Source organism: Pantherophis guttatus, chromosome 3, assembly GCF_059756535.1.
Source record: "Pantherophis guttatus breed Tessera chromosome 3, ASM5975653v1, whole genome shotgun sequence".
NCBI lineage: Eukaryota > Metazoa > Chordata > Lepidosauria > Squamata > Colubridae > Pantherophis > Pantherophis guttatus.
Genome location: NC_142065.1, coordinates 40805957 through 40832847, shown reverse-complemented (window position 1 = coordinate 40832847; position 26891 = coordinate 40805957). Strand labels below are relative to the sequence as shown.

Below are 26891 nucleotides of genomic sequence, written 5' to 3'. Positions count from 1 at the left end.
CTCCTGCTGTGGATACAGCCAGCAAGCACAGCTTTGACTTCCCAGTGTGAATTCTGACATGGTCTTAGAATTAACACTTGAAGTCACTTATCAGTGTGGGTATATTTGGATGTAGCCTTCACTATGCCATAACTATGACTCAGTCAAAGTATTTAAGAGGAATCTAGATGATCTAATCTTCTGATTATGTCCCTGTGGTTCCCAAGAGGTGCATTCACTTTATTTCATCTTTCACAAGTGACATGATACACATCAATCACCATAAAGTCACAGCAGGTCAAAAGAAAAAGAGAAATCAATACTGAAGTGCTTTCGAGTAAGATTATTTCTTGACTAGTTTTTACTTTATGCCAATGAATACTCACAGCCTTTCAGTCTTATCTTTTAATCTATCATCAGACATTAAAACCGCACATTGTTAACAAATAAATCAAAGCTTTCAAGTTCAGCCTTTACATAATGGGGAAGTGTCAATGTTTACTTAGAAGACCCAAATAACTCTGTGGACTTTATTCCCTAGCAAAAATGGAAGAAATTATGGCCTAAATGAAATATTTAGAACATAGAATATAAATAAGTGGAAATATTTTCTTTAATGCCTATAACTTATTTTTTTTAAGAAATAAGATAAAGGCTAAGGAAAAGAGAGGGAGAGGAAAAAAACACTCATTTCTGGAGAGATAGCCATGTTGTTGTTCTTGTTGTTGTTGTTGTTGTTGTTGTTGTTGTTATTATTATTATTATTATTATTATTATTATTATTTTGCAGTAAATGGAAAAAGGAATTTTCTAAAGGTGCACAAGTTTGTCATTGCATATACCTGTCATGAATTAGAGGTGATCCATGAACATTTTTAATAAATATGATAGTCTTCAATCCCCCCTTTGTTATGTCTTATCACTCAACTGCTCACAACTATATAGTAAATTGCAGATGGTGAGTTGCTAGGTCCCTTGAACAGAAATAGTTACCAGGTTATAAACTGTAGCTACCATTGCCAGACAGTTTTAAATCAGTACAGAATATGTTTTATTCATTAAGCCAAGAACTCGGGGCTCTGGGCTGTAGAGGTAGAGCTTTCATGCAGAAATTTTTGAATCTTTCATAAAAGGGCACAGTTGACTAGAAATAAAATCTCTTCTATAATGTTAACTTCTATAGATGTAGTTGCCCTTAGATACTTATTTGCAATCCCCTAACCTGCAGAAGATTTCTCTATATTGTTATTTAAGGCTCAGTTGTTGACTTAGATCACCAGATGTTCCACCACTTTGTGGAGGAAGCAATACAAGATAAGATTTTCTTCAACAATATTTTCTATAGTAGAAATCAGTTGTGCCATTCAGAGGAGGTACTCCTATAAAATTAGCAAATTTTGTTAAACGATGTACAGTATTTAATATGATGCAGAAAAATCCCCACATAAGTGATACTTTTAAAATGAGTGCTTACGTAGTATTCAGCCTGAAATCCAAATTTCTGAGGGGAAAATTTCACATCCTGCCCGGGAGAAATCCGAGAAATAACTAGCAACCAGTCAACAATGCTTACTTGAGATTATTTTTTAGCAATTCACATATGATTAATTGCCAAATAAGACAGTATTTTCTAGACAAGTAGGCACAGTTGCCACTGTGAATCAGAATGAGGTGGCCCTTGGCATCTTGAGTTGTCCCTTTATAATCACGGGGAAAACAAAAAGGAAATATTTACAAATGATTCAGTACTGTAACGGATCAAGGATACTTCAGGACTAACAATCAGTATGAAAACCATTTCCATGCCAGTGGAACCCAGTCAGTTTTCTTTCTCTGGCATCACACCCCCGAGTCCACGCAGCCCTGAGAATTAAGGATTTCCACAGCACTTCAAGACCTTATGGGAGTAATTCATGAAAGGATTTGATTTTGGCTATGTGTCATGTCTCTCGCTTGCTTGAAAAAGAAGAAAACTGGATGCAAATTGCAGTCTTTATGATTGGGTTTTCTAATCCATTTCCGAAGACTTGAGGAACAAAATATTTCAACAGCAAGGGAATCTACAATCTTCAGTTAAGTTACATTTTTTAATAGTTTTGAATCAAGAACTCTCTATCCCGGAGGCTCAGGCTTCAGGAATAGTTTCCTGGACCACCCAGGGGGATAACAAAAACAGATATATCATCTCCAGAGCCCAGTTTGTCATTGGCCAGCCTCCAGCCACGGTCCTTCAGAACTCCTCTGGATCTCATTACCAATTCCTGGGCTGCCATGGTATATCTGGAAGAGAATAAAGCCCATAATTACTATTCACATGAAAATAGCAAGAAATCTAACATATTATTGTGAAGTAAGTATTCATAGGTGCACTGTAACTACCTCATTATTTTAATTACTTGATTGTGAAGAGGGAGGGGAAAAAAAGAATGGCTTAAAGTTATCCTCTTGCAATTTTAATATATGCTGGTAAGTAGATTCAACCAGAAAGCTGTTAGAAGTAACCGAAATAGTCAGAAACTCTTCAGTAAAATGGATTGAACTATTTGGGCTTCATTCAGGGACACCCGAATCCAAATCTCTATAATATCATGAAACAAAATACCAGTACTTCATTCATTTCCGCAAAGGACATGGCAAGGTGACAATAGAAGGAACCCCAGGAATAGCATAGGCTTGGCAGAAATGTGAGCTATTGAAAGCAACCGGTGAATTGCCTCTGTAATGAATTGCCTCTGTATTTTTACAAAAAGAACCAAAGGCTTATAAGGAAATAAATAATTAAAAAAATAAATAGAAGTGTTTCCATTCTATATTCCTGTTCCATATTTGAAAAAGAACTACTCATTTATTAGTCTGTTTATATATGAAAAACTGGAAATAAATGTCCAGATGGAAATGTTGCCATCATGAATGGAAGACTGGGAGAAAAATCTGCCTATTTTTCATCTCAGAAATGCATTTCCAAACAGGTGCAATTATATCATGAGGTCCTAAGCAAGCATGTGACTAACCTTGAAAATAGAACTAAGTATAATTTTGAATACAAGTAATCCTTAATTTATTAATGTAATTAAGCCTGGAATTACAGTCATAAGTCATTGTAGACATTAAGCAGGTTGCCACATGCCTGGACTCAATTTTACATTTTTTGAGTGGCAGTTTTAATTGAATGATGTGGTTGTTAAGTGAATCCATTTTATCTAATGATATCTTTTAACAGAAATTGGAAGTAAATGCTAGAAACCATCAAAAAAATATTGAAAATTGTGGTCATGTGAGCATGGAGTGTATGAATGAGTGTAAAAGTGAGCCAGTTGCCAAACACCCTAAATACAGCCACATGACTGCCGTGTGTGTGCGTGTGTGTGTGTGTACATGTGTGGCCACTGTAACTTTAAAATCAGGTTGTAAGTAGCTTTTGTGGGGTACATCATAACTTCAAACTGTTGCTAAGTGGCTGATCATAAATCAAGGACTACTTGTATAAAGGGAACATCTTCTCTCCTCTGTTGAATGTTGCAGACTTTAGAAGCCCTCTCTCCCTCCCAGCTTTCCGTTAGTGCTTCATTTATATACAAAATGTAATTTTGTCCAAGTTACATAAACTTAATTCAACATGGCAAGTAAGCAAAACAAAAAGTACAAACTAATACTGACAGTTAAGTGTTTCAGAAAGGGCCATTCTACCCAGTGAATAGTATCATCCCCAACGCTTGAAAGAAAAGAAATTCAGCTCTATTCACCTGCAAGGATCATTGGGTTCAAAGCCCATCAATACATCAATGACCACAGTGGCCACCTCTTGATCACTAGTGACATCCCAGAGGCCATCAGTGCCCAGCACCAGCACATCATCAGGGCAGTGCTCATACTGTGTGAGATCATAAATGTGCACCTGCGGATAAAACACAAAGATACAATTTTGTTGCTATGAATTTGCATTGCAAAAAAAAAAAGATATCTAAGGGATCACTCTCATTACAAATCTGCTGATTAAAAATGGCAGGAATTCCCAGAGGTTTGAATTTGCCAAAAACATGAATGGGCAGAAAGCTCTTGTAAATATTGGAGAGAATGGAACAGATTTGTCCAGTCTTATTGGCTAATTAATAAAAATGGGAAAAAAGACATTTTAAATATATCTTTGTTTGAAGATTCTTAATAGAACACATTGATTCTCGTAAATTTCTCCAAAAGGAAATGTCCAGGGCTTTCCAGAGGTCATGTATATCCTATAAAAGTATTTACAGTGGTACCTCAGTACTCACTGTTAATTGATTCCAGGAGGTGCGATGAACACCAAATATGATGACAAATTTTTCCATAAGGAATAGTGTAAATACATTTAATGTGTTTCCAAACCAAAGAAAATGTGCATTTTTAAGGCAATATGTAAAAAGATAGGGTTGTATATTATTACTGTACATGAGAAATAAATCTAAAAATTAATAAATACTTAAATTAAATTAAATAAAAATTTCACTTTACCTGTACTGATGAGAAAAACAGTGCAAAAATATACAAAATGACCACAGAAGCTAAGATTGTAAGGGGATGTGCTCAGGAGAAGAGGTACCATATGACACACATGTGACCCTTTATTTTGGCTGGAAAGGGTTGTGAGTCATAAGGCAACTGACACCAACAAATTCTAGCTTGCATGTCAAGTACCAAACAAACGAGTAACAGGACAAAATTTTCTCATTAAAATGCATCGGATACCAAATTCAATGAGTTTCAAAGCAGTTGAGTACCGAGGTACCACTATATTTATTTTCAACATTTCTATACTGCTTTCCATTAAAAGAAATCCTGAATTTACAACTAAGAAATGTACCTTGTAACAAAAAGAAAACACAAATATTCCAATATACCACCCTTAAAACAAATAAAGGGACAGCTTATCATTAAGGCCGGGGGAGGGGGCAACCTTTTTAAATCTGTCCATCACACCGTAGTCTACAGAGAGCATGTCATGGTATCACCAGACTTAGTGACAACCAAAGTTTTCAATCAGATTATCTATTTATGGAGCATTTAAATTTCTTCCTCATTAAGGCTTCAAATTTTTTATCCCTCAGTATTTGAGAAGGTCTGGGGGCTGAAATATGCAAATGTGGAAAGTGATATTTGTGTGAAGAGTTGCATTAGTGGAGTTCCATAGTTTTCAAATCATGCCCACCTACAACTACACACACACACACACACGGAGTATTTTTTGCACTATAAGACACACTTTTCCTGTCACCACCGCCGCCTGTCACTGCTGCCGCAGTTCGCTGCTGTTGGGGAACGCTGGAGGCTTCACTGCTGAGCAGCTGATTGGCAGTTGGATCGGCCTCCCGGAATACCACTGATCAGCTGTTCTAGGTGGTGCGGATCGCCACCGATCACCACTGCCAATAGGTGGCTAATAGCGATGGTCCATACCACCTAGAACAGTTGATTGGCAGTATTCCAGGAGGCCGATCCAACCGCCAATCAGCTGCTCGGCAGCGAAGGCTCCAGCGTTCCCCAGCGGTGGCAGCAGCTCAGCTCAGTTGACCAGTGGTGGGCGCAATGGAGCGGAGCCCTGATGAGCCATGTGCTGGGGCTGTGATTTGTGCTGAAGCTGACCAGGCTGTTTGCTGCAAGGACGCTAGCCAGATTAATACCGGATAGATGCTATGAGACAGAGGTAGATTTTTTTTTTTTTGTTTTCATCCTCTAAAGCTAATGTGCGATATATGGTCTGGTGCGTCTTATAGTGCAAAAAATACGGTAGATAGATATATGCAATGTAAATACAGATACTTTGTAACTTACAACCACAATTGAGCCCATGATTTCTGTTGCTAAGCAAAACATTTGTTAAGTAAGTTTTGCTCCATTTCACAATCTTTCTTGCCACAGTTGTTAAGTGATCACTGCAGTTGTTAAGTTCGTAACATGGTTGTTAAGTGAATCTGGCTTCCCCATTGACTTGGCTTGTCAGAAAGTCATAAAAAGATGAACACATTGCCTCAGGACACTGCACCTGTCATAAATATGAGTAAATTGCGAAGCATCTGAATTTTGAACATGTAACCATGAAAATCCTACAGTGGTCATAAGTCTGAAAAATGGTCATAAGTTCTTTTTTTCAGTGCCATTGTAACTTCAAACTGTCACTAAATGAACAGTTTTACATTGAGGACTACCTGTATATCTCAAGGACCAGAACATTAGTTTTGTTGTGCTCACCTCTGGAATGCAAGATAAGAAAGGCTTAATGTGGATGTTGGAGTTGTAAACTTTGAGATCATGGTCTCCTAAACCTCGAGTTACCCCAATGGTTGCCATCATTCGAGCCTAATTAGAAGAACAAGTAGCCGATAGACACTTGATGCAATACGAAGACATTTATTCAATTCCATATTGTTAGAAACAAGTTTTGTTAGTGCAAAACATTGGAAGACTAGATATCTTTCACTGAATTAGTAGTACTTAAAAGTCTGAAAAGTTGCTCTATCTAAAAAAATCAAAGCATCAAAAAGCATTAAGAAACTCAATAGGAAAAGAAATATTTTCAAATTCTTGTCACCATATATTTACTTTATTAAGAATGTTTTTCTTAAGCAACTACTTTCAGCTGTATAAAAGTCATTTCGAAAAGCAATATTAGAAATGAATATTTAATGTTTCATATTAACTACTTAAAGACAAAACTGTATATGTATTCACATGCATACTTTTATTTTTCTTCATATTTTTATTTTTTTAAGTTGCTCATTTTCCTTTGTTTTCTTTCTTTAATAAAAAAGTGCGAACAATCCAAATGCTAGATGCATTTACCTGTGTTTTCCTGAAAATAAGATCGGGTCTTATATTAATTTTTGTTCCAAAAGACACATTAGGGGTTATTTTCCAGTTAGGTCTTATTTTCGGGGGAATATGGTACTAAATGTGTCCATCTGGCTGACAATCTTAATTGGGGGTTATTTTTGCCGTAGGGTTTATATTACAAGCATCCTGAAAAATCATGCTAGGGCTTATTTTCAAGTTAGTTCTTATTTTCAGGAAAACAGGGTATTTAGTATCAAAACATTAAGCCCATTAAAAAAAAACCTGTTGACTCTAAAACTGTATCATAAAACTGGCATTAATTTACGTGATAAAAATTTGCATAACCTGGCTCCAATTCTATTATCCCTCAACCAAACCTCCCTCCGACTCATGCTTGTTTAATCTTAATGTTGTCTCTATTCACTGAAAATAAATAGCTCTCCATTGTACAAACTCCCATATTGGTTTTAGCTCTTACTTTTTTACCCTCTCCATATATAAGTGGAAACTTCAGGTCATCTTCTTCTATCCTTTTATATGCCCTAGTTAGAAAAGGAAACATATACCAAATAAGGCCATGCCGAAGGTTACCATCACCTTAGATATGTTAAGATTTATTAAACTACCAATTGCTGAAGGAGAAAATGTCCTGGTGAATCTCTTCTACTCATAGCTAGAAAAAAAGTTGAGATCAGCAGTATTTCATTTATGCAATTTCTCTAATATGTGCCCATGTAAACACATACTGGTAGTCCTTGCTTAACAACTGTTCAAAGTTATGACGGTCTTCCCAGAGCTACACTTACAATCAAAGTTCTAGCAGTCACACATAATGCCCCCCCATGGTCACAATTTTATTTTGGGCACATGAAAACCTTTTGCAGAGTGCATGGCCACATGACCATGATTTTTTGGTGGCTTTTGCTAGTTACTGGCATTTACTTACAGCAAAAACTGCCTGTTGGGTATTATGGATTTGTTTAAAGACTGCAACATTCACTTAATGACAGCAGCACTCAATTAACAGCTGCTGCAAAAAATGCTGTAAATCAGGCATGATCACATGGTGACCTGCTTAATGACTGTCATGATTTATGAGTCATAATTCCAGGCTCAATTATGGTTGTAAATCAAGGACTGCAAGAGGGGTGGGTTGGAACATCTGAATGGCTAAGGATGATGGAAACAAATTATCTTATTTTTGTGACTGACATTGAGAATCTGCATGTTTTATTTCAAATGAAAAGAGAATTACCAGCCGTTCATATTTTGGTCCCTATATAACATCTTCTTTCCCACTTCCTTCTGTTGGATTCTTCGGGGAAACTCAAAGAAAGTAAACTCATTTCCCAGTAATTCAGGCCTCAAATAACCCTATGAGAGAAAAGAAAAAACTCAGTCGAGAGAATATTTGGATCTTTTCCATCAAAATTACAGAAATCCAAGCTGGCTCCATATTCCACAGAGTCCTCATAAAAGCAGCACTCAATAATAGAATCCCAGAAGGGAACAAGCATATCGTAAAAGCTGGGACCAATTCAACTGTCTTATACTGAGATGTTAAAATTTACTTAAGGTCCCAATCTTTTTTCTCTTTGTACTGAACTACTACATAATGTCCATGTCTAGATGAAAATGGAAGATCAAAGCATTCATTCTTCAGCTAAATACAAGCTAAAGCATTGAAGCTGTCTCATGCTCAAATGGGACATCAGGCCACATCCAGACTAAAGTAGAAACAGAAGCTGAAACTAATAAGACTCATTTTATAAGAAACAGTGGGATACACAAATATTTGGCATAGAAAGCAACAAGATTTCAGTTCTGTAGTCCAGATTCTGTTCTCTGCTCAGACAACTGTCATTTTAATACAAATTCCAATTATGGGAATGTCTCTATCATGGGCATCTGTACATGGGCATCTTCCTACCTACTGGCTACCTATATGAAGGAGACTCTTGCATTTCAGATAGGTTTGAAGTTGTTCTTGCTCTAGATATCTCCTAGGTTGGTCTTACTCTTCAGAGCTGGTTCCATCCTTTCCTGTCAATATCACCAAAAAGGCAATTATTTACCAGGCTAGCAATGGAAAACCTAAAAGAAGTAATTAAATCCAATAGTCAGGCAAGACTGGAACCCAGAGCCAAAAAAAGAGAAAGATTAAGAAACATTGGCTCAATTGGATCCTAAACACACAACCTTTAAGGAGGCAAATTTTACCCCACCTCTCCTGATGAGTCTGGCCAAAAAAATGCAAAGGGAGAGCTACGCCATATTTTAAAAAATGTTTCCTATACACTCTAAGAAGAGTAGCAATTGAGGAGTGAGTCATGGGGAAAAGAAATGCAGGGCAGAACCTATGTGGTTTTTGTTTTCTGCTACAAAAAACACCCTTACTGAAAATTACAACAGGCTTTGCTTTTTCAAGAACTTGGATGGCATTGATAAGGCAATATAGACTGTCAGCCTGGCACAACAAAACGATTTAAGCTATAAAAGGATTTTGGCAGTAAGTGGACTGCTTCAGCCTGGGGCACAATGCAAGATGGGCTCCCTGCTGCTCAGTATCTTTGCACAGTCAGCTGAAGGGGATCTCTTACTCAAAACTATTTTCTCTTTTCCAAGGCTCTTGGAAGCCATTTGAATAGAACAGCAGATAAGAGTCAGTCTGGTGTTTTGCCAAAGAGATAGAATTGAAGGCTCAAAACATGAGCCAGCAACACCTTAAGGCTGTTCACGCTTCATAGATTTTTGTCTGACTGTAAATTATCTTTCATCCCAGGAAGTACATGTATAATGTTCTGCATGAATGAATCCATCTCACTGAACTACAAGGCCATTCCTGTTATATTCAGACAAGCTTTTTAAAAAACCTAAAAACTGCTCCTTAGAGAGAAAAGGAAATGTGTGTGTATATCTAAGACAGGGCTGCTTCTCTTACAATTAATACCTCTGCCCTCTATCACTTCTCACTTTCAGACTAGCCCCAAGCTGTTTTTCTCTTGAAAATATAGTCACAAGATTTTAAAATGCAATGCATCATCATTCCATTTTTCACTGCTATTAAAAGTGAGAACAGGTTTGCAGTAGACAAGGTAGAGGGAACAGATATTTGAGGAACCCTAGATTGTTCTTGAATCTTGAAATCTGGGGCTTTCCTTTTCTACATCGTTAAATGTATTTATGAATTATATGTAGACAAGCGAAGTATGTCATTATTTTTACTGAACAGAGTTTAAAGCAATTTGGAGATCACTATCCCTACAAAGGCAAGAACTCACTCCACCAGGCTCTCTGGCCAAAGGGGAAATTTGGAATTATATGATTTCCAAATTTAAGTCCCTTTGACTGCCTGGACAAGTCAGGCAACATTTTGGAAGTGGTTTACAACTGCCTCCTTCCTAGGGCTGAGAGAGTGGCCCAAAGTCATACAACAGGCTGCTTGTTTGACACCCCTGTAATACCTTATACATTACAACCCTTATATGTTATAAGGTTGTAACAGCATGCATAGCTGTGGTCTTTAAACATCTGCTCAATAAGGAAATAAATACTAGACACAAATTTATAGTACAGAGTCTTTCTTTACTATTTACAATAAATCCACCATCATATTCCAAATGGAAACTGAAAATTCCCTAAGCTTCAAAGATGATCAGCCATGCTAGATAACGTTGCATAAAACATAAATGTATTAACAAAAGAAAAGAGTTTTGCATTTATTGGTTTTTCAATGTAAGTTTGCCTTGCAAACCTTATTTCAGTTAACCACTATGAACTCTGATGATCCTGTTTGTACAGAATTGGTTTCTCAAGGATATACCTGGCAAGGTTGTTGTTGTCGGTGTGATAGATTAAATATATATCAGATAGAAAGAAAGTTCTTCCTTACTAAAAACTGTAGCCTTTGCCTCTCTGTCTCTGGAGTAAACTCCCTGGACATTGGAATGATTTCCCCATTACGGATGACAATGGCCCTGCAATGAAACATGCAATGATGACATTAGAGAGAAAGAGAGAGAGATGGCAGAGGAAGTGCAAGCAGCAGATACACAAGAGGGCAAAGAGAGGCAGGGTTAGGTAAGCACCATCATTGCCATACAGAGAGAGAACCTCTGGGAAGGATATGGAATCTGGGCAAATAATGGCCAGGGATCTACATTTCCAGATGCTCTAAGGTTTCCTTGTCTGTTTTTTGTTGATGGAAGAGGGATAATGTTATGTTATACCTGAAAGCCCAGAAATCTATTGATGAAAGTTTCCTTCCTTCCCCTTTTCTGGATGAAATTGTTTGCTAGGGCTTCACTCTATTTTATTTCTAGATTTTAAAAGTTTCCCTGCCATATCCTAAAGACCCAAAATAATTAAAATATTTATTATTGTATGCCCCAAATTACTCTACTGTATAAGCAAGTTGAAAGATTTGCTGAAGTCCTTTCAATGAGGCTCATGAATAAGTGGAGATATATAGATATCATTCCAGTAGTTGTGCACTTGTGCAAGGAAAAGGGGAAGTGGGTGGATTGGACCTTCAGACATAGTTATTAAAGACTATTCTCCCCACGTAGCATGAAGATATATCTAATAACATAGACTCTGGCTCATATTGGTATAATACGATAGCTTAGAAACTAAAAAGGTCAAAGAAATGCTAGGTAGCCTTTTCCCTTAACATTCCTATTGGGTTAATGCCAAATCCTAGGTGTGACTCAAGAACATCCAGAGAAAGAACACTGACACAGCATAATGAAAAGGAGCAGCCATAAAGACATATTTAGATGTCCTTATATTCTACAGTAGCAGTTAAGCCAAATTACTAAGCAATGTTAGTTACCTGCTCTGAGAGAAAAGGTGTTCCTTGTTCAGACAGATAAGGAAGCAAAGGAGAAAAATCAGTCTAAGAAACTAGGGTTCAAAAATGGTGCTGAAAGGATGGAGGGGGATCGTGAGAAGAAAAGTACGGCCAGAATAATGGGTCACCTGATCCAAACCCAAGTGCTTGGATATTCTGATCATAATATAATGTAAAATATGGATTATTCATACACACACACACAAGCACACGCACACACACACACAGGGGATTTATTTTCATCTTTTGGCAACATTACATATGGAATGTGGCACCTAAAACGATTGCTAAATCCTGTGCTCAGCTAAAATCATTCTTTACAAACTGCAATTATCTTTCAAGACATAATGACTAAGCAAAAACAAGTAAACCCATAATTATGGCTTTACACAATACCTTTACAGAATTTTACTGTGATTCTTGGGCTGGAAGTCTTCATCTTAAACTACCAAATATTTCCATATTTGATTATGACCTTTAAGAGCCCAATTTTATTCAAAAATTAAAACAAGATCTACTTGGTTATTCTGACTTGATAAAAAAGTTGATCTCACTGAAATCTTGAAAAAATAACTTGTCAAAAGTATGTGTACTGCTTCCTATTAATACAAGCTCTCCTCATTTCAAAGACCACAATGAGAAATAATACCAGTGTATTTTTCTCTATCTTGTTATCCACTACACCAAATGATACTTTACTTGTAACACCCATCATCCTCAGATAGTAATGCATACAATACACCTGGAGGTTATCATTTTGGCACACAGAAGAAGGTATTGTTATTTCCAATTCAGAATCCCAAAGCAGACTAGCCAAGAATTTGGATGCAGAATAGAAGACTCAATGAGGAAACAGAGCATCTATTAATTAATTCCAAAAGTATTCCAGAATCCTTAATCTAATTAGCATTAATGCTTCATTTTAATAATTCAATAAAATTTATTTTACTGACAAGTTCTAAACATTTTAAATCAGTAAAAGTTATTTAACTTAAATTATTTGATGAGTACCTAAACATGGTGATACCCTAGATTTAGGATTGAATCACTAAAAACAATTAAAACAATAGGCACTGAATCAAGGCAGTATCTACAATAAAGACTAAAATAACTTTAATTATTACTCTTTAATCACCCATACTTTTAAAGGGGTCTCAACAATAGAAAGAGAAATGGCATGACTCCCCTATCTCAGGTTATTAGAAAGGAACTAAGCATAAGTTTTAATATAATTTGGAACTCCAAATGAATAATCACAATTCAAAACCGAATTTCCCTCTTGCAGCATTTAAATTCTACCTCAGGATATGTTGCAAGAGCATATTTATATTTATCAATATTTATTTTTTCGACCTTAATATTCAGATCACAAAATATAAGTTAAAATTAATTGCTCTCTAATTCACTTGGGATACACAACTGTGTCATACTCAGATCTTAAGCGAGCTCCATGACTGATACCAACACACTATTTTTTGAACATGTCAGTTGACTCTTTGGTTGACAATAAGTACAGTCCTTGATTATGAGAAACTCTAACTTTTTTTTTTACTATTGACAATGACTGCCTCTATCCAGCACAAGTTTTATTAATTTATTATATCCATAGTTCACTTTTTTGATACAATATTCAAGGCAGCTATTGGATTCCTAATGGTTTTTTATCCACATATTGATCAGACTTAGTTCTGTTTATTTTTATAGCATTATAGCAACATCACATAGTGTCAGACTATTTCCTGAAAGCAAAATTTGAACTTCTGATCCTAGACAGCATCACTAGGAACACAGCATCATACATCTGTCTATATCTTCTTGGATTAGTCCTTGCCTCCTTCCTAAGGCTGAGAGGAAGGGACTGGCCCAAAGTCACCAAGCTGGCTTCATGTCTAAGGCAAGATGAGAACTCAGTTTCTTGGTTTCTAGCCTGATGTCTTAACTACTACCCCAAACTGGCTCTCATTATACCTGTCATTAATCCTTAACTCTCTTAAGGACTGGTGTGGATGGTGAATGAACAGAAGAAAGACAAATATTTCAACTGTTGTTAATTTTTTTTACAAATTATAAAAATAATTGACCTTGAGCAGAAGGACTCTGATTAAATTCTACCAGGCAGTAAAGAAATGTCATTTTTTCCCCAACGAATACATGTTTTGGACAGTTCTAATTTCGCAGGGAACCAAAACATTCTCCAGCCCACTTACCTACTATCACCAGCGTTGGCCACATAAAACTTCCCCAGAAGATAAACCACAGTCAAGGCACAGCAGCCTCCTGTTGCCTGCCTGGTTACCCGTTCTTGCTCAATTTGATTGTCCTGAAAAGACAGAAAAACAAAAGTACAGGTGAAACATGATCTGTCATATCAGAAATAAAGGCAGAACCGTACTAAATGTGATCACAGATCTTCCTCACCTTCCTGTATTAATAAAGTAGAAATGTCCTAAAGAAATAGATATCTAAACAACAGTTGCAGAAACAAGATAGTCATTCAGACATTACCTTCAAATTGTAGAATTACAACTTTATGCATTGACAAATTCTTGTTTCATACATCAAAAGTCTATCTTAAATAGAGAAATGACATTGAAACAAAGGCTATATTTGCATTATGGTATACCAGGATTTGATTTATGTTGAATCATTTACCCCAAATAAGGTCACTCTTTGCTAGAGCAGAGGTAAAATTGAACTGCAAACCAGGACATACAAAACTTTTGCTAGACCAATTAGCAAATACAGCTCATTTATCTGGAACCCACACTGCATATCGGACATTAATACAATCGAACGAGTCCAGAGATATTTCACAAGAAGAATCCTCCACTCCTCTGATTGCAACAGAGTACCTTATGCCACCAGACTTCAAATTTTGGGATTAGACAATTTAGAACTTCACCGTCTTCAGTCAGACCTAAGTGTAGCACATAAAATTATCTGCTACAATGTCCTATCTGTCAATGACTACTTCAGCTTCAACCACAACAATACGCGAGCACACAATAGATACACACTTGTGGTAAACTGCGCTAAACTTGATTGCAGAAAATACGACTTCAGTAACAACTATTAATGCCTGGAATGCACTACCTGACTCTGTGGTTTCTTCCCCAAACCTCCAAAACTTTAACTTTAGATTGTCTACTGTTGACCTCACCCCATTCCTAAGAGGTCTGTAAGGGGCGTGCATAAGCACTCCAGCTTGCCTACCGTCCCTGTCCTAATGTTCCTTTTTATACGTATCCATTTCATGTATTCATAATTATCTTTATGCTTATATCTGTTGCCTATTACATGCTTGATGAAATAAATAAATAAAAAAATAAAAAAGGTCCTTAATTACACTCAGTAGCCCTGCTTTGTGCTTATTAAACAGTTTCAATTATGGCATTATATTATTTCCAAAATTGGGCAAATGGGTAGTATAGTGAGCAATTAAGTAGCCATTAATCCTCCAGGAAATAAAATGATATGCAAAAACAGTTATAAATAAGAACTGTTCATGCAGCAACATTTCCAATATTCCTTTCCCACCACCCCCATCCATACAGAGGTACAATGACTTTTTTTTTAAAAAAGGGAATACCCCATATTATGGGTGGCTATGTTTTGCCATCATTTGTAATGTATTTTTCAGGTTCGTGCCTTTAGAATGGTGGTTAATCTGTGACTATCCCTGTCTGTTTGTCAAAGGTCTAAGTTAATTGCTAACTTAATCTTTTGTCTGTTAGGACTTACCAGTTAACCTGGTCTGTGATACATGAAAGAAGGGAGACCATACTAATCAAAAGAAAGCTACTTAGCAAGCACAGTTCAAGTATCTGAGGAAACAAACAAAGAAAAAAACCCTACTCTGGTAAATATCTCTATATAATTTTATGACGAGATGGGGAATCACCAACAACATTTTCAGTACCTGTACTAAATTATAGTTTACATGATTCTTCGGGGAAGCCATGACAACTAAATGGGTACAGTATATGAATGCTATATGTTGACAATGTGTCTTTATCTGTGTGTTTTATTCCCCTGAGCAGCATCAAAGACAAGGTCTCAAGCTGAGCTACAGAAAAACAGAACAGGCTCTGCTCAGGATCTGTAACTAGGTAAGCAAATACCTATTCAGCCAAAAATAGTCATGGGTCACCATGTCAGCATCTTAACTGCAAAAGGAAGTGAATGCATATTCTGGGTGGAAGACAGCCAGGCAGGATTGGAACGCATCCCTGATCTCCAACTTACATGCCATGTCAGTGGCTATGGGGGCTATGTGTGTGTTAATATAAAACTGTTAATAGTTTAATTGAGTTTATTTGATTCCGAGGATTAGATCTAGAGTATCCTTCACCTGTTTAAATCTATGAGATAGACTGCATCATAAATAACATACCCAAGGCCTGCTTGCAAGGTCAAGCAGATTTTGTTTGTTTGTTTACCCTGGCTCTCTTATCCCTGAATGCAACATATCCATTTCACTCCACTTCTGATATAGAATCAGGCATCAATTACAAGGAAGTGCTACCTCAGACTAAGATTACCACATGCCTAGTAGCAGTTTACATGTATTCGAAAGTCTGTGCCAAGCCAGGAAATTGTTTGTAATTCTGTACCAGGATCCAATCTGGGTTTAAACGACCAGAGGTTTAGTCTTCCGAGCTTTTGGACTCGTGATGGAGCCCATGGTAATTCTGTACTACTGTACTAGAAATGGTGTAGGGTCTCCTGCTTGGGTGGGGGGGTGGACTAGCTGACCTACAAGGTCCCTTCCACCTCTGTTATTCTGTTCTATTCTCAGCCCATTTTGGTTCTGTTTACTTACCATTTGCTTGAATGCATTTTCAATGGCTCCCACTACTAAACTTTCATGGGAAACCACCTTTTCCATGTGGAAGCGTGGCAAGGCATTGTTTGGGACCTCTGCGTCTTCTGCCAGAGGAGCTTTGTTTGGTTCTGTGAGAACTGTCCTGGGTCCCTTATGCAGGCAAATTGGAGGAGGAGAGGAATCTTGTAAGATATCCACCAAGTCTCGGAGTTGGTCACGAATATGAAAATGAAGCAGTTTGGATGCCATAATTGCAGCTCCACTTCCAGCATGTCCGTCAAACAAGCCCCAGTAGTAAAAGTACAGACCTTTGCTGCCCTGCAGAGAGGTTGGAAAGAATTATCCTGAAGTAATGCCAAAAGAAAGGAAACTCAAGTTTAAAAAAGTAAAACTGATGAAGCAGCACTATGGTGAAATTCTGCAAGCTTTGCAGTTTGTGACTGAAGCAACATTCAGCACCTTCTCAGCCAGCGATCAATTTAACCAAACTGCCACCAGTTCAAGGATGTCCTAATTCCTGGTCTTTATTTTACTGCAAAGAGAGAAGAAAGGGCAGAAAAGGTGATGAAGTAGCAAGGTGATGAAATTTTTGCTCCTGAGCAATGCAGTAGGTATCTTATTCACCCTGTGTCTACAGAGACCACAGGCATGTCTGCTTTAAAGAGCTTTTAAAAAGCTGGTATTTTAAATGCCAGCTGTAATAATTCCTGTGACTATGGTGAATGGGAAAGTTTGTGGAATCCACTGCTTCACAACTCCCCTTTATCAAGTAAACAATTATTGCCAGTTCAGGTGAGACCTGTGAAGCAACAACTATTTTGTGTGACCATTACTATTAACCAGCAATTGGGAATCAAACAGTCCAATTCCTAAGACAGAATAAGTTCACATAACGTGGTAAAGGATAGTTTAACTATGGTTGAAACTATTAGCTGGGTAAAATCTTTATGAAGCCATAATGATTTGGCTTGTTTAATCCTGATTTATTGGATAATCCATAATAAACTACATTCTGCAGGATCCAATCTGGGTCGGTGAACTACATTCTAACTGCAAAGCCAAAAACTATCAGTTATAAATCACAACAATTGGGTTCATGCTACACAGTAAACCAAAATTAAATAAACTACATTACGGGTTGAGACCCAGCTGTGGAAGAAGCTCCACAGTTGCTCCAGTTGCTCACCACTCACTTCTGACTCTCCAGAGATTCCCTTGGGGCCTGGGTTATTTCTTAGGCTGTCTCTTTTTTCCACAAAGACGGCTTCACAACAAGCTTGATCCTCATTATGCTGGCTCTTGCCAGCATTTATCACTCTGTTCAGGAAAGAGAGAAACAGACCATCATAGTGTGGATTTAAGGATATGAGTTTGATTTGATTGGCCAACTTCCCTCTATCTCAGATTCATCCTGCACAAAGAGTGACCACAAATGGGGACAAATGATTCCATTGCTGCTGTTTTTAGAAAACAGAAGCAATCTGAGAAAGGACCTGGCATAGCTGTAATGTCTGTTTGGTTTTTTTCAACCTAAAAACTGGCCCTGTTGAGCTACCAGAAGAATAGAATAGAATTTTATTGGCGAAGTGTGATTGGACACACAAGGAATTTGTCTTGGTGCATATGCTCTCAGTATACATAAAAGAAAAGATACATTCATCAAGAATCATAAGGTACAACACTTAATGATAGCCATAGGGTACAAATAAGCAATCAAATCATATTAGGAAACAGTCAATATAAATCGTAAGGATACCAGCAACAAGGTTACAGTCATAAGTGGGAGGAGATGGGTGATAGGAACGGGTTCATTTTACCTCTAGTCAATGAATAGTTTCTGGTACCTGATTGACCAACATAGGACCATCAGAAATGATGCTCTAAAACTATTTCATCAAGCTTATTAACCTCACACTGCCTTCTTTGTTACCTAAGCAGGACTCCTGGTTTCAAGCTTTGTTCAAGCCCTTAGAGGCAACCATTATTTCTGATGAAAGAACTTGATAGAGGACCTCAGAGCCAGCAAATCTCCTAGCATAAAACTGCCAGACAAAATGAATTGAAACTTTCCGCCCGCATTAGTTTCTTTTATCTTTGTTTTTCTTCAGCTTTGCAACTTCACATCATTGCAAAACACAGCTTGGCAGCAGGAAGTTGTAGAAACATAAAACAGGAAACATTGTCCGGGTAGGAATTTGCAACAGTACAGTTTGCAAGGCACAAATAGTATATGGTATTGCAGAGGCAGTTGTATAGAACTCAGGAGTTTCCAAACAAGCACTTCCTCACTCCTCCCTACCCCCACGGGATGATAGGAAAACCTTCAATATGCTTCCAAAGAATTTTTTAAAAGCATTAAGAAACTAAGAAGGTAAAATGTAACTATTACAAGTTACAGTCAGTTGCAGGGGGCATCAGCTACAATTGTACAAAGCCCCATTCCTTTTATATCTGTCAGGCATATTAAAAGGAGGTGAGACTTTACATGGTAAGAATCATTACCTTGATTTTTTTTTTGAGCCCTCCCCACATCCCTACTCTACATATACATTTAGACAAATGCATATGTCACGCACACATTCCTTTTGACCTGTAACATACCAGTTACTGCAACTGTATCAAAACTCCATGACAGCTTTGATCTGCAGTAATTAAAAGGCAAAAGTAACCCTCTTCAGGTTGTCTTTCTCTCTTTCACATACATATATGTAAAGTAAACAGCACGGGAGACAATTTTGTACTGTATAGTCAAGGCAATGGTTTTTCCAGTTGCAATGTATGGCTGTGAAAGTTGGACCATAAAAAAGGCTGAGTGCCAAAGAATTGAGGCCTTTGAACTATGGTGCTGGAGAAGACTCCTGCGAGTCCCTTGGACTGCAAGGTGATCAAACCAGTCAGTCCTAGAGGAGATCAACCCTGACTGCTCTTTAGAAGGGTAGATCCTGAAGATGAAACTCAAATACTTTGGCCACCTAATGAGAAGGAAGGACTCACTGAAGAAGAGCCTAATGCTGGGAAAGATTGAGGGCAAAAGAAGAATGGGACAACAGAGAATGAGGTGGCTGGATGGAGTCACTGAAGCAGTAGGCCTGGAGGAACGTTGTCCAAACTTCGCAACTAACAACAACAAAAGAATATCACAATGTTTTTTGTTTTTTTTTAAATTTGATTTATATGCCGCCCTTCTCCAGAGACTCAGGGCGGCTTACAGTGCGTTAAGCAATAGCCTTCATACTTTTGTATATTTATACAAAGTCAGCTTATTGCCCCCACAAACTGGGTCCTCATTTAACCTACCTTAGAAAGGATGGAAGGCTGAGTCAACCTTGAGCCTTGGAGAGATTCGAACCAGCAGTAAATTGCAGGCAGCTGTGTTAATAACAGGGTGCTTTAAACCACTGTAGTACCAAGGCTCTTGGTTCATGTTGAATCCATGTTCAGTTTTATTACTAGTTTTTCCCATTTTGTTGCAGCAAGAAATTTATACCCTTTCTGATCTAAAGTTCTGCATGTGTATTTTTATATTAAGAAAGAAAAGGAAGGAAGGAAGGAAGGAAAGATAGATAGATAGATATATTTCAGCAGTTGAGAAACAATTGCAAAGTTGCTTGGGACAAGATGGGATCAATAGATACTGTATTATGATGTTTTCCCACTGCAAATCTGTGGAGACTTATCCTAAACTTGTTCACAGTCCAACTTTTCTCTTAAATGCCACTAGTTTTGTCTTTAAATGACCATACTTAAAATGCCTAATCCTGCAGATTTACAACTAGTCATTTTTGCTATTTAGTGGTAATCGTCAAACTTAAACACATTCACCTGGAAGCAGAGTTTAGTCTAATTTCAAATTGCAATACCAGGACATATTGGCAATATAGAAAGCATAGGTGTGCTTTGGATTCAGGAATGTCTTTTTAATACACAGAAGGTAGTTGAAATATTAATGTGGATATTTATGGAACTGTATTGATTATTGATTGATTATGAAAATGCATTTGATCAAGGGAAGCATGGTAATAGGTATATTGGATAACTGAGCTGAATGCATTATGATGAATTTATATTGGAAGCAAATGGCACCTGTTAAGGTAGAAGGAAAAACAAAATAATTTCAACGATTGTGTGGAATGCAACAAGGGTGTGCATTGCCATCTTTGGACTTCAATGTGCATTCAGAAGCTATTTCCAATTAATATTTAGAAGAATGGTAAGAAGATGTAAACTTTAATAGCCCACTATTAAGCATGCTTTATTCAGATTATTTTTCTATTTAGTAAATAGAGAACAAGGTTTACAGAGTTTACTCCATCAAGTAAATCTTACAGACTATATTCAAAACGGAACAAAACAAAAATAATTGTCATCAGTAAGAAGAAGATCCCTCAACAAGCTGCCATACAAGTAAAACAACTTGAGAGGGTGAGATATTATAAATACCTAGGCTGTCTTTTGAGTGACAGATGGGATCATAGCATGGAAATAAAGAGCAAGGCTGAACAGGTGAGAGTAGCTTGTTGAAAAATAAGTAACTAGCTTGCTGTCAGGATTTAAGATTGGAACTTTGTTGGCAGATTGTATGCTGTTATGTTTTGCCAGTACTTTTGTAGGAGCCAAATCACAAACAGGATAAGAGAAGCCTTTGAAATGTGGATTTAAAGATTATAGAATTACCGTGCAACCAAATGAAGCAGGCAATCCTCCAAAGCATAGGCAAAGATAGAGAAAGTGTGAATACCAGCAAGAAAAGAAAATGTTCTACTGAGATCAGATGATAGTAACGAGAAATATCAGCTCAATGAATTCTGCAAGGAAAGCTGAAAAGGAAATGTAGTACTGCACTGCATGACGACCCATATCCTGGTTGAAATATTTCTGCATGTGAGTTGGCCAAGTAAATATATCCTTGTTTCAGATGGTAAAACTGAAGCTACAAATAGCATTGATAGTCTCCAGAAGAGGTGGCACTAAAAGAAGAACTAGACATTCTTTTTAACTCAGTGACTGGATTGGGAATCAAAGACTTACAGAGTTGGAAATGACCATTTAAGTCAGGGGTGTCAAACTTGCAGCCTGCGGGCCAGATGTGTCACACACTGGCCATCTCCACCCAAGTTTTTAGTGAAGGGGGAAAAATTGTGATATGTCACATGATGACAACATGTCATCGCAAGTTTGACACACCTGATTTAGGTCAATGTTTCTCAATTTCAACAAATTTAAGATATAGGTACTTCAACTCCCAGAATTCCCCAGTTTTAAAGTTGCTGAATTGAGAAATACTGATCTAGTTCATCTAGCCCAACTGCCTGCTCACTACAGGAATCCAGACATATCCAAGGAGAGTCCATCATCTCTCTAGGCACATGTTTTCACCATCCAATTATTCTTACCCATAGAAAGCTTTTTCTAAGATTCAATCAGGATCTGCTTTTGTACTTTAAAGCAGGGGTCTCCAACTTTGGAAAAGTTAAGCCTGGTGGATTTCAACTCCCAGAATTCCCCAGCCAGCTTTGCTTAAACCCATTACAGTATTCCATGTTATGGGAACAGGTCCTGAACATCTTCTATGCAGCATTCTTTGCCAAAATTCAACAAAACATACTATGCCTTGTTGCATGAATCTGGCCAATGACTCGGGTTTTTTTTCTATATAAATTACTGCATTAAACTGTGTAAAAAAACTTCTACAATTTTAGCAATAGCCCCAGTTTATATTAATAAATTCTTCAAAAAGAAAGAGACTTCAGTTTATTGTTATTCATTAGTCTGTTAAAAACAAGAAATGAGACAACCTGCTAACCAAAAAAAAACTTGCAGGAGTAGCAGAAAAAACAGATAAGAGGATATTCTCCTAGGACCTAGGTCAAGGAAATTATATTTAGAACTGATATTATTATCTAGGGCTGAGTCCTACCGGTAGTAACCTTTTTAAAACTAAGACAGCCTATCCTGTTAAACACAGGCAAGCTAAAGTCAGGGCACACAGCATGAATCCGTAAGAAAAATGAGATATTAAATCAACTGCAAATAAAATGCCAATTATCATTTGCAAGTAAAATGAATGGAGAAAGATGAAAAAAAGTAAAACATTTGTTTATGGCCATTTCAGTATTTCTAACAGAACACAATATGAATTTTGCAGTCTTGATTAAAGTGCACATGTTCACCATTTTCCTGGCAAGACTTTTGCATCTTTACCAGCCAGATAACAGTTTCTCAAATTTCCCTGCCAAGAAAAGAAGCATTTGCCCACAAACTAGCTGATAAAAAATAGGACTATTTCTCACAATAAAACATTAAATTTTCAGACACCCACACAAGGCATGCAAATTGCCTCTAATGTCTATTTTTAAAAAAGTAATTTGCTATTTTTGGATCCTCTGCATGTTTGTAGCTTAGCTCCCAACTGCAAGGCCTAGGAACCACCAGAACAGATGGAAGGCCACATTGAAAGTTAGGGGTGTCCAGAGGGCATGGGCAAAAAAGTTAAAGTGGTGGCAGCAACTGGACGATGGAAACTCCACCATTTTTGCGTGTCATGGTTGCCAATATGCCTTTTTTTTTTTACCATATCCTGCAGACATTTGTGATGGAGGTGACAATGAAGGCAAATGCCTTCTCTGTTTATTTTTTTTAATTCAACAATATTGCAGGGCAGGGGTGTCAAACTCGCAGCCCACAGGCTGGATGCATCACGCCCTGGCCACGCCTACCTGTGTTTTAGCAAAGGGGGAAAAAATCACGATACGTCACATGACAATGTGACATCGCGGGCTTGACACCCCTGGCCTAGGGGGTGCTTAAATTTTGTTCACATACATTGACGTAAGGAGGACAGAGATAGGGAAGTGTTGCAAGAAAATATTTTTTTCTCTTAACATATTCCATGAGTATTCTGAAATAAGAATACAGTGTAAAAGAAAACCTTAGCTATGTACAGTATACATAACACACTAAGCCATTGTTTGCATGCAACTAAACCCAATTAACCAAGTTTATTTATTTATTGCATTTATATCTCAACAGAATCAATTTGAGTTTTGGTGGGTTCAAAGAACGTAACAATCCATAAACAAGAAATTATGACTAGATGGCTCAGTGGCTAAGACAATGAGCTTGTTGATCAGAAAGGTTGGCAGTTTGGTGGTTCGAATCCCTAGTACAGGTCTCCTGCATGAGCAGGGGGTTGGACTAGATGACCTCCAAGGTCCCTTCCAACTCTGTTACTGTAAACCAGTTACTCTCAGAAAACTCAGCTGTGTTGGTCTCACTCATCTACTCAAGCAATCCAAGTTTACATTTTGGCTGTCTCACTGCTTTATAGGAAAAATGTAAAAGCTGGGTTATTTTAACCCAACTTTTGGGTCTAAGAGGATTTTTTTTAAAAAAAGAAAAACACCCAATAGCTGAAGCTCTGGGGTAGTCTACAATATTAATTTTCCACCTAAGATAATGATTAAAAACTGCAAGAATATTCTAAGGGTGTAAAGGTCATTAACTCTGTAAGTGTCATTATCAGATAAATACTAACTAGCCTGTTAGCATTTTCTGTATCTAATGACTGTCTGGAGTTTTTGCAGCCTAGATCTGACAGCACCAGCTTTCTTCCTAGCAAATGTGGATAGAGGCTCACTGGCCATGTTGGAATATTTTCAAGCACAACTACATTTTCCTCAGTATATTGTACAATCCTTCCTTGATGGCTATGCATACATGTATTGCCAACGAACCTGAAATTTGGGCAACACACGGCTAACTTAACATGTATATATTATGCAACAGAGACAGCACGTAGGTGTAGTAACTGCCGCTTCTTCTTTAATGAGCAGTGGAAAGAAACCAACGATTTGGACTCTCCATCTTATTTTCCCATATAAATTCCCACGCATCATCTTCAGGCTGCGTAAGGTGAGCGAAGGCTTGGGGAGATCCGATTGGCTGGCTACCCTTAGGAGCTCATCCACCTAACGGCGCGGTTTAACACCCGCCTTTGCCCTCGGAGACCAACGATTTAGTAGCCGTTTAAAAGCGAAATCTCGTAGCAGCTCCGGAGTGGTCCGCGTGAATGAATCGGGACCCAACGGGGCCGAAGCAGCGGCTGGAAAACGAGCGCGTCACGCACACAGCTACTTTCCTCTTCCCAGCCCTATTTCAAGAGGGAAGCGAAATCTTCTCTCTTTAAAGTAAGAGGGGAAGACACAGGCTTAATTCTCCCTCGATGTCGGTGATAAAATTAAAAACCTCCGCCGAATCCCCCTAGACTAGGGTTCGGTCATTCAGTTCGGGCGTCACGCGGGGGGAAATAAATGTCTTCGGATTAACAGGACTACGACTGCCGCCCAGACAGAAACGGGCAAACTGGAGCAGGTCGTGACTGCTCGATTATTTTCCCCGTCCCCACCCCATATTTCCTTATCTCTAATTGGAAAAAAACATAAGGGACGGTCTCGCTGCTAACTGTTAAGTGCACTCTGTGCATGCTCGGAGGCACCGTGTTTTTTTTTTTTTTGGTCACATGCTTTCAAGATAGTCCTTGCAGATTCATCCGGCCCAAAGCCCCCCACCCCTGCGCCTCCATTCTGGAAAGAAAGGGTCCTTCCTTCCCCCCCACTCTTCGCCACTACCCCCCCCCGCTAAAGGGCTCCCTCCCACCGACCCTCCCTCCGCCGCCTCCACCGGCCGCTCTTTCTCGCCTACTCGGCGTAGCCGGTGCTCCAGGGCAAGCGACGGCGACTCTCGCGGGGACTCTGGACGGCTCTGCCCGTGTGGTCGTCGGCCAGCAGGAGCTCCTCTGGCGTGAGCTGCAGAAAAGCCGGTCTCGAGAAGCTGCCGCGGGACGCCTCACGACAGGAGCTGCTCGTGGTGGTAGCTGAGGAGGAGGAGGAGGAGGTAGTGGTAGTGGCGGCGGCGGCGCTGCTAATGCTGGGCCCGGCAGCCTCGGACAGAACAGGCGGGGACGACGCGGCTGAGGCGCTGGCGGCGGGCGAGGCGTGCTGCGGGCTGCGGGGGCTTCCTCCGCCTCCCAGACCCCCGACTAGTTGCGCCATCGCCGAGCGAACTCTGCCCAACATGCTGCCACTCTTGCTGCTGCAGCCGCCGCCGGGCGCCGCGGGCTCGAGGCGGCCAGAGAGGGAGGCGCGCTGGCGGGCTCTGCTCCCGCCTTCTCCTCCCTCTCCTCCTCCTGGGCTCAGGCTGAACTCAGGCGCGTCAGGGAACCTCCGAGAGCCTCCTCCCAACCGCGTCCTCTCCTCTTCGACGCACCGCGAGCCTTAGGCGGCTTCGGAACCTCCTCCCGACCTCCCCGGAGGTTTCTCTTCCCTACAGCCCTTCCCGAAGGGCTGTAGGGACCGCAGAGGCGCTCCTTTCCTTGGGGAGTCGCTGTGTTATGCCTCGGGGGTGGGAGTGCCCGCCTGCCGTTGCCGAGGAGTGCCTCGAAAGCTTCCCGTAGGCCTTGTGGTCAGGTTGTCTTCCAATCTTCTTCCCCGTGTCTTTACGGACAAGCCCACTATCGTTCTTGACAAGCGCGGCAATGATTTACTTGGTTTACTTCCCAGTTGACAACTCTTGATTTCTTGGTGGTCTCCCATCCTAGGAGCAGCCAGTCTGATCTCGCTTAATTATTTGATGCCAGCTAAATTCAGCTATATACTGGAAGGCTTTGTGATCATCCCTCCATACCAAATATACTGGGATTTAAGGTACTTAGGGCTCTAAGCCAGTGTTCTCAACCTCAGCCACTTTAAGCTAGCTGAGGATTTCTGAGAGTTAAAATCCACACAGCTTAAAGTGTCTTGAGGGTGAAAAACATGGATCCTCAGAAGCACCTGCACTTTAGGATTTTCACCATATTGTACCTACAGCTCTGGCTTTGTAACACACCTTGTTCACCTTAGAAAGTTATGCAGTTTTAGAAATAAACTGTCATTCTTAATCTCCCATTGTTTTCCAAATATGTTTCTGTTATCTTAATGCTTTTACTGTTCCATCTTCAGGTAAGAAAAAAAAACAGTTAAAAAGCTTAAAGGGGTGGTGGGGGAGAGCTTAATCATGTACTTGGGGCTATTCCCCACCACTACTTACTACCATCACCTGACCTCAGGCTTTTACTTTGTAAATCTGGTCTTCATATACAAATCTTAAGTTACCAAGCAGGTTAGGGACCAATTAAGAGCAATATTTAATCAAGGCTTACTGATATGTTCAACCCCCAAACAAGTGGCATTCGGATTTCAGAAAATTGGGACATGCCCCAGATTTATTGTGTGCTCTTTTCAGAGACCTATTTGTATCCTGTGGTGAAAGAAACAGTAGGTAAACAATTTGCCTAAAGAGCTGCACGATCCTGGGAAGATGTATGTACGTTAAGAATTCAGGCCATGTGGACCCAGCTTTTCAGTTTAGCGTGTTTTATGGACGTTGTCATGTACT

General features: G+C 39.0%; 1 protein-coding gene across 1 annotated transcript; it reads right to left on the bottom strand.

Annotated features, from left to right (window-relative positions):
- Positions 1–369: 369 nt before the first annotated feature.
- On the bottom strand, positions 370–25777 carry PPM1J (protein phosphatase, Mg2+/Mn2+ dependent 1J). The gene is made up of 10 exons (XM_034414292.3): positions 25161–25777; positions 17654–17777; positions 16458–16778; positions 13843–13955; positions 10676–10760; positions 8039–8157; positions 7262–7325; positions 6202–6309; positions 3723–3874; positions 370–2259 (listed from the first exon to the last, which is right to left on the bottom strand). The coding sequence occupies exons 1-10, from the start codon at positions 25532–25534 to the stop codon at positions 2112–2114; spliced, it is 1608 nt and encodes a 535-aa protein (XP_034270183.2). The 5' UTR covers positions 25535–25777; the 3' UTR covers positions 370–2111.
- Positions 25778–26891: the final 1114 nt, after the last annotated feature.